General features: G+C 49.6%; 1 protein-coding gene across 1 annotated transcript; it reads left to right on the forward strand.

Moving 5' to 3' along the window:
* The first annotated feature begins 1,031 nt into the window (after positions 1-1,031).
* On the forward strand, positions 1,032-14,806 carry LOC140901114 (CD209 antigen-like protein C). The gene is made up of 9 exons (XM_073319376.2): positions 1,032-1,125; positions 1,715-1,825; positions 2,785-2,874; positions 9,117-9,167; positions 9,573-9,662; positions 10,841-10,954; positions 12,138-12,289; positions 13,860-13,969; positions 14,674-14,806. The coding sequence occupies exons 1-9, from the start codon at positions 1,032-1,034 to the stop codon at positions 14,804-14,806; spliced, it is 945 nt and encodes a 314-aa protein (XP_073175477.2).
* Positions 14,807-15,022: the final 216 nt, after the last annotated feature.

Genomic DNA, 15,022 nt, shown 5'->3' on the forward strand with positions numbered 1-15,022 from the left:
TTCCACCCATGGGACAGGCTCTGGCTTCTTTCAGCTGGACAAGCAGTGCTTAGAGATGTTTCAGAGTAACAGTCGTGTTAGTCTGTATTCGCAAAAAGTGCTTAGAGAGTGAACACTGCCCCTAACCTCTGAACTAGCGGGTGTGGACGAGCCCCTGGCAGGGTTACAGCTGGTGTAGTGAGCTCTACTGCCCTGCAGTCACTGACACATGTTCCCACAAACCCTGAGACGTCTACAGGAGATTATCTGATCCAGCAGACCCTGGGGTGTCCACGTTGGGGTCGAATGTCCTCTTAGTTCTTCAAGTGTTCATTTGCCCTTGTGGGATCAAGATGCCCATGCCACAAGCTTCCAGTTGGAAGAGTGAGTGTGACTCCTGTTAATGGTGAGAAACTGATATTGTTCTGGCCATGAAGCCTTCTGCTAACCCCACCTGCCATCCTGTCTAGTGTGTCCAGGAATAGTACAGGACCCCATCAGGTGAGGTGCTCGCAGAGGCTGCTCTAGGTACATGCAGTGTAGGCAGATGTCTACGGTGGCAGACTTCTGAGCAGCTGCCTACAGTGGCAAATTTAGCCTGGCTGCCCCCCAGTCATACAAGACCACAATGCCATGCACTGGAATTTGGCACTGCTGCCCTTTCCTTCACGACGTAGGAGTGACTGGCCAAATCTGCTACCCTTGGCCTCTGAGGAGGGGGATGGAACACTGAAGTTTTGCCTAGGGTGGCAGATTGTCTTGAGCAGCCTCTGGGAGAGAAGTGCTGATTTCAACATGCTCTGATAAAAGTCAATGGGAGTTGAGCAATCCCAGAGCCTGGGAGTCTAAGAACCAGAAACTGCAACCACAGGGACTCTATGAATCTGCACTGATCTGGAGAGGAAATGGTTGGGCCACGGTCCCTCACCAGGCAACTGTGAGAATGGGAAGTGTGACCAGAGGCGTCCGTTCCCCCCGGAAAGGCATGATGATGGCTCCTATCAATATAAACCGCACCAACCGCAAGAAGCCGAACAGAGACATCCGCAGCCATGCAACCGGACAGCTCCTATCACAAATGGGAGGAAGAGCAGGTGGAATTGACAGTGCAGGGAGCGAGCCGCTCACCTGAGAAAGGTGGCAAAGGTGAGCTGGCCTGAGGAAGGGTGTTCTTGTGATTAAGGAGCTGCCCTGGGAGTCAGGAGGCCTGGGTCCTATTCCTGGCTTTCCGAATTTGTGGTTGGCCGGTGCCCAAAATCAGGAGAGTTTCTCTCTCTCTCCCAATTAGTGTCTTGGTCAAGTCTGGATATTCCCATCTTCCACATAAACTCCTTTCTTACCATGGGGCAAACTCATCCCTGGGTCACTCCAGTGCCTTCAGAGTTGCTATTCCAGGGACGAAACTGGTCCTGGGAGCCTGACCATATCTTCCTGCTTGAGCCCGAGAGGATTCTCATGTTCCCTTTAAGGCAAGAGCTTCTCAATCTGGGGGTCACACTCACCCTGTCCTTCCCAGATTGCCAAAAGGGAGAGGGATTCCCAACATGGAAAATGGAACACAGGGGACTTAGAAGTCCTTCAAGGTATTTACCCTGTGGTAAATCCCTCCATGCCCTTTGTCCAGTCATCTTCTCTTTAAGGGAAGCATGTTCAGTGCCTGGAGTCTCTCCCCAAAGGGAACATTAGGAGGGGTTAATCCCACATTGAGAGATCTAACCAGTGTTGCTCCCCACAGCTCTTTGCCTCTCCAACTCCGCCCAAGGGAAGGCCATTGCGATCCTGTGTGTCCTGCTGGCAATTTGCATTACAGTATCTACAGCTCTCATTTGGGTGAAGCTTGGGAAATGTAAGTCTCCTGTTCGTTTCTACCTCAGCCTCAGATCTAACCTGCCAAGAATGAGGCTGCTCTGACGAGTTTTTGGTGGATTTTAGCAGTGGGGCACAAAATTGGGCTGAGAATGGAGGCTCAGCTGTGACCTTCATTGTGGAGCAGATACCATTGCTAGGTAACTTTCCCTCACCTCTGAGTTAAGGGGACCGGATTTTCAAAGGGGTGGGATTTGTCCTTAGCATAACTCCTGCTAGCTTTCCAGGGGACTTGAGCTCGCAAAGCTCCGAAAAATCTCATCCCAAATCAATAACTGGGCCATGTTTGTGTTGCTAGTTTGAAGGTTGTGAAATATTTATATCAAAATGTTCTTTTTGCAACAGCGTGAGGGAGATGAATGTCGGAGAGGGAATGTCTGGGGGTGAGAACAATGCAACAGGAGCATGGCACCGTGCGATGCCACAATTGCCTCTTCCACATTAACACAAGGAGAGCTTGGGCCCGACAAACACCTTCCTGTCCTTTTTAACTTTGCAACCAGCTAACCACACACGAGCCGAGGCAGGCTCCTTGTGGCAGCAGGCAGCTTTCTGCTCCGCACCGCAGTCAGACCCCTGCATTGCTCTCCGAAGGCTGAGCCTTTTCATTCTCAGCTTTGCTATGCCCCTTGGAGCTGTCCAACCAATCCCGTGCTTGCGTAGAGTGGGGCCACTGGCAGCTCCATGTAACATAGAGCAGCCCCAACACAGCTCTACATTGTACCCAGGACCGAGCTGGTGTCCAGAATAATCTATCCCTGTGTTGAGCACAGTGCGCCTGTTGTGGAAGATCACAGCTAGCATGAGGTAATGGACGCCAGAAGTCTTGGGTGGTAACTGGGGGGAAAGTGCTTTTTACAGAAACACAGATGTCCTCAAAGATATGGTTTTCCCCTGCTGATAAATTTTACTCTGCTATCAAAAGTCTCATGTCTACAGTGTTCCAGGGTCTTGCCGAAGCCCAGCTGGATCGAGATACAATCAGAAGAGATGCCAAGAGAAATCTGTCACATCACCAGGACTATCTAGGTGAGAGGATAAAGGAAATGCTTCTATTTCTTGTAAGACTTGGCGGATCATTTTTGGTCCATACACCTCAAGGGAGGGGAGAGTCGGGCCCACGGGGTCAGTTGCACTGCTGGTGGAAGTTGATATAGGTCCTTGGACTTAGATGAAGCTGAGCAGACATATATCAGTTGGGGATCTGACCACAGCTCAGACAGGACTGTAGATTATTGTGGGGAGAGGGACAACCACAGGAGGTGGAAGCAGCTCTTCGAAGCTGTTGGACATTGTCATGTTCCTAGGATCACTGATTGTCCAATGAAATTTTGTTCTGATGAGGTCACATTTCTACCAGTGTCTCATTGGCTGAGAGTGTTATCCTGCTGGGGAAGTCTTGGCGTAGATGGAATGGTCTCTCCCGGAGCAGGCATGTGCCTGGGGCTCCCATAAACAGCCACTGCTTGGGTGAGTGGGGAAAGAGACCTGTGTCCTCCAGGACAGACCCCAGCTCAAATGAAGTAAGGAAGTAGTAAACTGGACAGGGGGAGAAGTGTGGTGGTGGTTCTCCAATCATCCAGCGGATGGTCCCTGCCAACCCACCTAGGGCTGGGACCATTGTACAGGGGCAAGGCCAATGGGAACCACCAGGCTTGGTGTGCCTGGTGCCCCTGGATTGCCTCAATGTAGTCCTGGGTCTGACCTGTTCTTTCCAACACAGTCCCCCTGCACGGGTCATTGACTGGATCTCTCTGAATAAACGCTGTTGTTAATTTCCTAATTTTCCTCTGGGACTCTAAACATTGTAACAAACCTGCACCCACCTGGGCAGCAGGGGTGTCACTGTGCAGCACGTCATGGGCACTGAGAACATCACAGTAACAGAGGGTTAGTACTCAGACCCTGCTGCTCCCAAAGGGGGTCTGAGCCCCAGCTGAGTAGACGTTGGCTGTTGTTGTGGCTCAGGCATGGGCTGGAACTCAGGAGATCTGGCTTCAGTTCTCAGGTTTGATGCTGACTTGCTGTGTGACCTTGAAACAGTCACTTCATTTCTCCGTGCCTCAGTTTCACTATCTGTGAAATGGGTAACATTTCCTGTCTAATTGTATTATATGCTCTCCAGCTCAGGGTAAGGGAGTGTCTCTCATTTTGTCACTGTGCAGTACCCAGAGCAACGGGGTCTCTGTGTCAGTTGGGCTCTGTACAGCACCTGGAACAAGGGGGCCTCAATCACAGCTGGGGCTTTTAGGCAATAATAATGAAATAATAATAAGTTAAACCTATTTACAACCTTACCAATTGCTGCCTGTAATGGGGGGACACTCGTCTCTTGAGTGTCTCCAGTTGCTGCATCTGGTACTGAAGGACTTTCTCCTGCTCCTGGCGCCCCCTGTAGGTTGTCACCTTCAGTGGCTCAGCCCTCTGGCCAAGTCACACAGTCAAAAATGGATGAGCACCTTCTGAAGCAGCAAAGAATTCAACAAAGTGTCACCCTCACTAAAGGCTTCCGTCCCATCTCTGGGCCCTTTGAATTCCATTCTTCTGAACAAGCCTTGTCCCCTTCCTGGGGCTTAGTCCACTTTGCTAGTGCTGGTGGGAACACCAGGCCTGCCCACTACTCTAGGTCCCAACCCAGGGACCCTATAAACAGCCACTACGTATGGCCTCCTTTAATTGGTTGCTGGTATATTCCCTGGGCCTCTTCCCACCTGGTCTTTTCACCTCTGTCTGTTAACTTAGGGCTAGAGCGCTCAGCTCCTAGGTTTGGCAAATGCAGCCTGTTGAGCTCCTTTGGCTAGAACACAGTCCTGTTCCTCACCACTCTGGCCCCAGCTAGGGACTGACCTGCAGTCAGCCCCTGCAGCTCTTTTTATCTGAGCCTGCTGGGCTCTGACTGGCTGCTTCTGTGCTGCCTTTCCAGGCAGTCCTGCAGACACACCTTCGTTGCTCCTTCCTGGGACCAGGGTGTAGTTGGACCTTAGGGCCTCCAGCAGGGGGCCATAAAGTGCCAGGTACACCCTGTCACATTGCCACTGAGGCATAATTTTCACACTGCTCTGGATGAATAGCCATGATCCGGTCCTCCCCATGGGGCAGGCATGTGGGTGGGGCAGCGTGAGGGGCTCAGTTGTTGGTGTTTAAAATTGAAACGAACCATGCTTTCATCTTCCTTTTAGAGTTGGAGATGACCAAACAATTCAGTGCATTTACCAAACAACTGGCTAACGGTATGTTCTGCTGGTGTTTCTCAAGAGATCACGGCATAACCGATGAGTATCTCCAACGCCGACGTTCAAAATCATGAGTCAGGCCCATGAGATTGGCTTAAAAATCATGAGCTTTTTAAAAATATGATAAATCTTGGGCTCGTGTTATTCATCTCCTTGTTTCTGAGAAGTTAGGGTCTTGGTCAGCTCTCATTTTTAAGGTTTTCTGTGCAAACACGAGGGCCATAGACTTACCTTTTCTAAATGAAAGCTGAGATTCTTCCCTAGTGATATGTATCTAGGAGCTGCGGCTTGAAGAAGCTGATCAAATATTGTGAGACTTGTGAAATAATCATGGGAGTTGGCAACAGTGCATGGCCCAGTGCACTGATGTGGGCATAGGTACCAACTCCATGGGTGCTCCAGGGCTGGAGTCTCTGGTCTCAAATTTTTCTTGTTTACCAGGCATGATCTAAACCACAGTCTTTGAATTCTATCAAAAGGCCTTTTTGTCTGGACTAATTCAGTCTTTCTGTTTCCCTTTTGCACCGTTCCCCATCAAAATTTGCTGTCACTGTGACATTTGAGGAATGTTCACTCGCTTTTCACAGTTGAGCTCACAAGGAGGGTAAATTTGTAGACCCAGTTATCGCAATGGGTCTTGAGTGGTGTCTGGGAGGAAAGTGCACATTACAGCAGCACTGATGTCCCCAAAGATATGAGTTTTCCCCTGCTCATAAACTTTACTCTGCTATCAAGAGGTCTCGTGTCTACAGTGTTCCAGGGTCTTGCTGAAGCCCAGCTGGATCGAGATATGGCCAGAAGAGATTCCAAGAGAAATCTGTCAGCTCTCCAGGACTATGTGGGTGAGAGGATAAAGGAAACATTTCTCTCCCTTTGATCTGGCACATCTTTTGTGGTTCTTATGCCTTAAGGGAGAGGAGAGTCAGTCCCACGGGGTCAGACTCTTGGCGGGTGGAAATCACTTCAGTGGAGCTTAACCAATGTACATTAGCTGTGGATGTGACCCACAGCTCATATAGGACCATAGGTCGTTGTGGGGAGTGGGACAATCACAGGAGGTATAAGCAGCTCTTTGGGGCTGGTCTACTTTAAAAGTTAACAATCTGCATAACTACGTCTCTAAGGGGTGTGATTTTTTACACCGCTGACAGATGTAGCTATGCTGACCTAACCCGTGCAGTAGACAGTGCAAGGTTGATGGAAGAATTCTTCCATCAACCTAGCTACTGGCTCTGGGAAAATGGATTAACATAGTCACAGGAGAACCCCTCCTGTCGTAGTGAGTGTCTACACTGAAGCACAGCTGCTGTAGCATTTTAGGTGTAGACATACTCTTGGAAGTTGTTGCACAACAACTACCCTGATCTTAGGATCACTGAATCTCCAATGAGATTTTGTTCTGGTGAGGTCATGCCTCTACTTTGAGTCTGAGAGTGTTACCCCTGGGGAAGCCATAGGCATGAGTGGAATTGGTCTGTACCAGGGGTAGGAACATCCCTGGGGCCCCATACAGACAATTACTGCTTGGGTGAGTGGGAATTGAGACCCGTCTCCTCCAGGACACTCCCCAGACCATCTGAAGAAAGGAAGCAGAAATATGGGCAGGTGGAGGCCTCAGCCTGCCCAGAAGAGTAGAATATCAGGGTTGGAAGGGACCTCAGGAGGTCATCTAGTCCAACCCCCTGCTCAAAGCAGGACCGATCCCTGACTAAATCATCCCAGCCAGGGCTTTGACAAACCTGACCTTAAAAACTTCTAGGGAAGGAGATTCCACCACCTCCCTAGGCAACGCATTCCAGTGTTTCACTAGCACCCTCCTAGTGAAAAGGTTTTTCCTAATATCCAACCTAAACCTCCCCCACTGCAACTTGAGACCATTACTCCTCGTTCTGTCATCTGCTACCACTGAGAACAGTCTAGAGCCATCCTCTTTGGAACCCCCTTTCAGGTAGTTGAAAGCAGCTATCAAATCCCCCCTCATCCTTCTCTTCTGAAGACTAAACATCCCCAGTTCCCTCAGCCTCTCCTCATAAGTCATGTGTTCCAGTCCCCTAATCATTTTTGTTGCCCTCCGCTGGACTCTTTCCAATTTTTCCACATCCTTCTTGTAGTGTGGGGCCCAAAACTGGACACAGTACTCCAGATGAGGCCTCACCAATGTCGAATAGAGGGGAACGATCACGTCCCTCGATCTGCTGGCAATGCCCCTAATTATACATCCCAAAATGCCATTGGCCTTCTTGGCAACAATGGAATATTGTTGACTCGTATCCAGCTTCTCGTCCACTGTAACCCCTAGGTCCTTTTCTGCAGAACTGCTGCCTAGCCATTTGGTCCCTAGTCTGTAGCGGTGCATGGGATTCTTCCGTCCTAAGTGCAGGACTCTGCACTTGTCCTTATTGAACCTCATCAGATTTCTTTTGGCCCAATCCTCCAATTTGTCTAGGTCCCTCTGTATCCTATCCCTACCCTCCAGCGTATCTACCACTCCTCCCAGTTTAGTGTCATCTGCAAACTTGCTGAAGGTGCAATCCACACCATCCTGCAGATCATTTATGAAGATATTGAATAAAACCAATAATAAGATATTGAATAAAACCAACCCCTGGGGCACTCCACTTGATACCGGATGCCAACTAGACATGGAGCCATTGATCACTACCCGTTGAGCCCGACAATCTAGCCAGCTTTCTATCCACCTTAGAGTCCATTCATCCAGCCCATACTTCTTTGACTTGCTGGCAAGAATACTGTGGGAGACCGTGTCAAAAGCTTTGCTAAAGTGAAGGAACAACACGTCCACTGCTTTCCCTTCATCCACAGAGCCAGTTATCTCGTCATAGAAGGCAATTAGATTAGTCAGGCATGACTTGCCCTTGGTGAATCCATGCTGACTGTTCCTGATCACTTTCCTCTCTTCTAAGTGCTTCAGAATTGATTCCTTGAGGACCTGCTCCATGATTTTTCCAGGGACTGAGGTGAGGCTGACTGGCCTGTAGTTCCCAGGATCCTCCTTCTTCCCTTTTTTAAAGATGGGCACTACATTAGCCTTTTTCCAGTCATCTGGGACCTCCCCCGATCGCCATGAGTTTTCAAAGATAATGGCCAATGGCTCTGCAATCACATCCGCCAACTCCTTTAGCACCCTTGGATGCAACGCAGAGTGTGCTAGTGTGTCCTCAAAAACCCAGCAAATAGCCCTGCAAACCCACCTACGATTAGGATCATTGCACAGGGGCAGGGCCAATGGGAACCCTCATGCTGGGGTGTGCCTGATGCCCCTGAATTGCCTTAATGCAGTCCTGAGTCTGATCTGTTTTCTCCACCACAGTTCCCCTGTGTGGGTCATTGACTGGATCTCTCTTAATAAACACTGGTCTTAATTTGCTAATTTTCCCCGGGACTCTAAATGCTGTAATGAGCCTGCATCCACCTGGACTGCAGGGATGTCACTGTGCAGCACGTCATGAGCACTGAGAACATCACAGTAACAGTGGGTTAGTACTCAGACCCTGCTGCCCCAAAGGGGGTCTGAGCTCCAGCTGAGTAGAGGTTGGCTGCTGTTCTGGCTCAGGCATGGGCTGGAATTCACAAGATCTGGCTTCAGTTCCCAGTTTTGCTGCTGACGCCCTGTGTGACCTTGAAACAGTCACTTCATTTCTCTGTGCCTCAGTTTCACTCTCTGTGAAATGGATAACATTTCTTATCTATTTGCAACTGTCTCTCGCTCTGTGTCTATGCAGTGCCCAGAGCAATGGTACCCAATATCAGTTCATGTTTGTGCAGCACCTGGCACAAAGGGGCCCTAATCTCAGTTGGGGCCTCTAGGCAGCACTGTAATATAAATCATTAATAGCTGTAAGTGAAACCCATTTACATCCTTGCCAACGACTGCCCTTGCTGCATAAATTTCACACACTCCTGGATGAATGGTCCTTATCCCGCGTTCCTCAGGGGTGGAGCGTGTGGGTGGGGCAGCATGAGGTCCTGTGTTGTTATTTAAAAAGGAAACTCCCCATTCTCTCATCTTCCTTTTAGAGTTGAAGATGTCCAAAGAATTCAGCGTGTTTAACAGTCGACTTCTTAATGGTATGTTCTGCGGATGCCTCTCGCGAGGTTGGGCATAAACAGCTCCCTTGTGCTGCCAACCCCAGCATTCAAAAATCTTGAGTCAAGCCCATGAGACTGGCTTAAAACTCACGAGATTTTAAAAAATACAATAAAAGTTGGGCTTGATTTATTGTGTTCTGGTTTCTGAGCCTCTTGGGTCACGTTATTAAGCTGTTCTCCGCTACCGTGAGGGGTAGAAATTAATTTTTTTAAATGAAAGCTGAGACTCTCTCCTAACTGCATAAATCGAGGACTGGGGGCTTGAAGAAACATATCAAATGTCAGAAGACGTGCAATAAAATCGTGGGGGCTCCACATGGGTGGAGTCTCTTCCTTCGATGCACCAATGTACGAAAGTTCTTTTCTGCCCCTTGTTGTTTGCAGTGTCCAAGGAGCTGGCTGGGGTCAGGCTGGCAATAGAGGAGGTCCAAGCTGATTATGCGAAAGACCCATTACATCTCCAGGACGCCATAGGTGAGAAACATCCTTTTCCTTCCAACGCCTGATCACTGCTACTTCCTTGTAGAAGGACTCCTGCGTCTGCTCTTCCCGTGTGGAGGGCAAGCTGAAATGGAAGGAGAGAAGGAGGATCAGAAAGGGGAAGTGTGAGGATGGAGCAGGGAGCCCTACATGGATAATCCCATTTTAGTTTGGGATCAGCTGCATCCTGTTCCCTTGGGCCTTCCCGGGTTTTATCCTGAGCCCAGTTCATGCTGCAGCAGAAGTTTGGATCTCAGACCCTGATCCAGCAAAGGCACTATGCACGTGTAACCCACGGGTGAGCCCGCGTGACAGGTCCCGCTCTGGGCTGATTTGGGGAGATGGATGGGTAGCTTTATCTCTGGAGGGCCCCAGCTCAATCCCCAAATTGTTACCCATGATAGCAGCTGTCAAACAACTCTACACTCCTGATTACTGTGAGGGATGATACGTGCTCAGAGCAATGGTTTTCGACCTGTGGTCCACCGACGCGTGGGGGTCCACAGACTATATCTAAGATTTCCAAAGGGGTCCTCACCACCGTTCTAAGGCTCAGGGGTCCGCAAATGAAAAAAGGTTGAAAATCACTGGCTTTATGTTTAAGTGCTTTGCTGCATTGTGGTCTCAGTACCCTGTAGATATGTAGGAGTGCAGGGCTGGCAGGGACTCGGAGGGGGTGGGGGGGCCTCTGGTTCACTCAGTGCTGCTGAGAGCTCAAAGCTCCTATGGCCTGCAGGAGAAATTCGGGAATGCTCAGCCCTTCTGGTATCAGGCCCATCCCGTGCAAACATGAGCCGGATTCTGATCTTGGTAAGGTGGGGTCACTGCCGTGACTATAGATTTAGACCTCCATAGAAGAGCCCCGTGATTCTGAGGGGGAGTGTGGGCTACCTGATTGCCAGCTAAATATTCCCTCACTGAATCCAACAGTCGGCTTGAAGGAAAATCAATGAGCCTAGGATAGCAAAGGTACTTAGCTAATACAATGGTGGCCTCTAGTGTCGGAGTGTAGCTAGGTCGAAGGCTGTGAATGGGGACAGATAATGTGTTTGCGGATGGATGGACACATAGATAGAAATTTCCAGCTGCTGTGCAGGAAGATCTGAGCCAGCCCAGAAATATGAACCTGTTGATTCCGGTGGCATTTTTCTACCCCCTGCCTGTTCCGACAGAGATAAGGAACCTAACGCACAGTTTGTCGAAGGAGCTGGCTGAGGCAAGAAGGGACCATGACAGACTCCAGGAGGTCTTGAGCAGGGTGCAGGAGGAGTTACAGAACATCACGGGTAAGGGGGCACCAGACAGGGCTTGAAACCAGTGACAGCGTTAACCGCAAATGCCCAGAGTCAGTGAAAGTCAACAGGGAACAGCGGATTCGACTTTCATGTTCCCAAAAGGCCTATGACCTGCGCAGCTCCCTATTCACTGAAACCGACCACATCTCCCCAGCTGGGAGTCCCCAGAGGCTGTAGAGGCAGCACAGATGTCTCCCATGCCACCCTCCTGCCTGGCCCTGATTCTCTCATTGGTTCTACGCCTTGGGCACCAGAGTTGGTGTAGAACCGGCCAGAGACTCAGGGAGCCATAACCCATTCCCTGATACCAGCCCTCCACCCAGTGGAAACAGACACAGCTGATAATCTTGCCCCTAGTTGGCTAAATACATAATGGAGCCTAACATGGGATGGATACAATACTGTATGGCAGAAGCCACCAGATGGTGCTGTTGTACATCAGCTTGCAAGTTCTCTTTCCAAACATGTCAGCAGTATTCAGTCTTTGAAGACATGCTATGTTGTTGTGTGCAGGCTGTGATATTTTGTGGGGGGAGCTGTTGCAACTAGCAAGGGAGTTTGCTCCCTGCCTGCCACTCTCTAACTAGGGTCAATTCTTGGGGCAGAGTTGTATCTAGGAAACTGGACATCAGTGTCTGGGCAGAGATCACAGATTAGCCTTCATTTTGTTTATGGGCACCTCTTTCCCAGGACTTGTGCACAGAGCAAAAATCAACAAGTTATACTAGGAAAATATTAACTCACTGATTCATTTTTCATTGGGAAACCAACCTACCACGCCCTGCCACCTGCTAGCACATGTCAGAGCGGTGACAATGCCTGTAACTTTTAAAACCACCCCACAGAGGATGAATGTCGAAGTATGAATATTTGCAACAAACTATATGGCAAGCTTTTCAAGAGCGGGCGGGGAAATTTCATGGTGAAATTCACGAATAAGTCTAAGTACTGAATAAATTCAAGAATCACTTTAACTGCTTGTAAGCAGCTGGTGGAAGGAAAAAGAATCCAATTTCAGGGAATACGCAAATTCAGTGCAAATTATTTTCTGGAACCCAGTGAGAATGTCAGAAGTAAATAAAAAGTATGGGGACACGGCTGAGTTTTTACACTGCTGTTGGACTGCATTTTGACTCTCTAATGCAGGCTTGTCCCATCATTTGACTTCTCGCAGAATTCATCTGCACAACATGTCCACCTGGCTGGCAGCATTTTGAGAAAAATTGCTACTTCTTTTCAACATTGGCTAAATCCTGGTTGGATGCTAAGCAGTTCTGTACCAATGAAGGGTCTCATCTGGTTATTGTTAACACCAAACAGGAACAGGTAAGCCATCCACTCAGATTCCTATTTTGGATCATGCAGAATGGAGGGAATTAAGCACAAAGAGACAGACTCTGTGCTGTTACCCCAGGGTGAATCTGGAGTTACTCTTGCTTGACCCCCAGCATAACTGAGATCAGAGTCTGGTCCAAGTTCTCCAGGAATTTAGAAGAATTCCTCTTTAGGAATCTTTGGATGTAGCTTGCTGTTCAAGAGGGATTGGGGGAACCTGGATACTTAGAGTCATTTGAAAAATGTCGAGTGAGCTTTGTGAACAGAAATCTCAGTGTCAGATGTGGATGAATCAAAATTCATGTGTGTGGGGTGGGGGGCAGTTCTAATCCCCTGTGAATCCAAATCACAGAGTCCCATGGGGACCTAAAAATAACATTTGATCACTACCGACCTGCGCAGAATTTCAGCTGCTGACCCAGAGGTAAAATGCTTTTCACAGCTGCTCACTACCACACTAGGGAAGGCCTTTTGATATCCGGGGGAAGACCCCACTCCAGATTCCTCACCAGGACTTTGCAGAAGGAATCCTGCCCTGAGGGAGAATCCACCTTAAGGTTTACATTGAGACGGGTGCCTGCTGGGAACAGGACCTTGAGAGACTAGTTGGTGCTGGGAGGATGCACATGTAGTGCAGAGGTGGTCAAGGTGCTGGTGTGAATCTGGAGTCACCAGAACCAAAATCTGACTCCCGAGCAGTACAGCTCATAGTGTGTGTATTTCGCTGTCTCATCTTCAGGCATGGACTTAAGGCTCCCCCAGTAACCAGGGTGCAGAATGGGACTTAACAGGGACAGTAAGATGATTCCTTGGTACCCCTGCACGGAGGAGACCTAAGACCATGGAATTCACAGGCCCCAAAGGCAGACCCTCAGCAGCTGTAGAAGGATTGAAAATGACCTGCAGTTGTCAGGGTACAGCAGTGTAATATTCAGCCTTATTATCACTGATCTGTATTGTGGTAGCACCTAGAAGGACCAATCAGAGCCCTGTTGTGCTAGGTGCTGTACGCACGTCACAAAAAGACAGCCCTGCCCCAAACAGGCCACTGTTCACCTCCCATTCTGCAGGGGAGATTTGCAGGGCAAAGGGCAGGGATGAGGCATTTGAAGTACAGCGGGTCAGAAAATGAGCTTTTTTTTCCCTGTGGAAAATTTCATTTTGGGGGGGCAAATATTTATATACCGCAAATTTTCGACGGAAAACGGAAACATTTCACTTTGGACATGCTGCTGCAGTGCCTCATGGGAGCTGTAGTTTCGATGACGCAGACCCCCATTCTTTAGCGGTCAGGCTACCCAGCCCGTCTACAACTCCCATGATGCACAATGGTCACTCCTCTTGGAGAGGGGAAGCGATGCATCCATGGGAAATGCCTGGTGCATCCTGAGAAATCCAGGGTGGCCAGCCCTAATGTAAAGAGTTGGAAAAACGGAGAGGGGTGAGAATCTACAGCTACAGACTCTGCTGGCCACAAACACAGGCCCCATGGAACCCCCTCCCCTCCCCTCTCACCTTCTGCTTGGGATCATGATTGTCTTCTTCCCGTTTTCCCACATAGATATTTTTGTCAAACCACATCATTGAGCCCGAAGTGTACTGGCTGGGCCTCAGCGACTCAGCGAAGGAAGGGGAGTGGCGCTGGCTGGATGGCAGCCTCTTGTCTATCAGGCAAGTCCCTCTTTGTTCAGCCTCTTTGGAGCGAGAACTGTTTCTGCGTTATCTCCTCTCTCCCTAAAGAGCCAGACGGAGCACTGATACCAATGCAATTGATATTCGGGGGGTCTCTGGTCCCCTTTAGTGGCTCAACCAGGGAAAGAAGGTTATGAGTCTGCTTTCTGTTTCTGCGGAGCAGAAAGCTGCTTTACCATGGGGCATTCCGAATGTCATGCTAAGGAAAGGTGCTGGGGAGAACAGCAACATGGCCCAGTGGACAGGGCAGTGGACACGTAGGCAGCGCTTCTGGGTTCTAGTCCCAGCCCCAGCAGTGTGTTCTGCTGGCATACTGTGAGGCACATCGCTTCCTGCTCTTTGCCTCAGTTTCCTCACCCGTAAAATGCACCGGACACTGATGTCCTCCAAGCTGAGAACAGCTATGGCTTGAGGAGTGGCTGGGACAGCTTCCCACTATTCAGTGGCTAGCACCAACCTGCCATGGCTCTGACCTCCAGGCACCACCTCAAGGAGTGAGTAGGCAGATCAGTCCATGCCCACCTTGACTCTCTGTGCTAAAACTATCAGACCAGTCAGTGCCCACTGGCGTCGGTGACAGGGAGACCTGTCCCCTAGGAACTGGCTCATTTCACACCACCCACATGGAAGAGGTTTTCAAATCAGAGACCTCTAATTCCATGGGGCTTCTGTTTCCTTCTCAGGTTCTGGGGGGCCGGGGAACCCAACAATGTTGGGCAGTATGGGGAGGACTGTGGCAGCATACGCTTCGATGGGAAGTGGAACGATGCCAGATGCTCCACGACTGAGAGCTGGATCTGTGAACGGCAGTGCTAGCTGAGTCCCTGAATCCACAGCAGGGAGGGGAGGTGTCACACAGCCTGCCCCATGTGGGACTGCTCCGGACCTATTCTCTCTAAATCAGTGATTCTCAGACTTCCACTCGTGAGCTGCAAGAGGGTCTTTCATGGGTCTCCTACAGCTCTTTGCAGCACATGCTATTAAAACACTGTGATTTAATTATTAATCGATCTGTGTTATTAACCAATCTGG

The sequence above is a fragment of the Lepidochelys kempii genome, chromosome 20, assembly GCF_965140285.1.
Source record: "Lepidochelys kempii isolate rLepKem1 chromosome 20, rLepKem1.hap1, whole genome shotgun sequence".
Classification (NCBI taxonomy): domain Eukaryota; kingdom Metazoa; phylum Chordata; order Testudines; family Cheloniidae; genus Lepidochelys; species Lepidochelys kempii.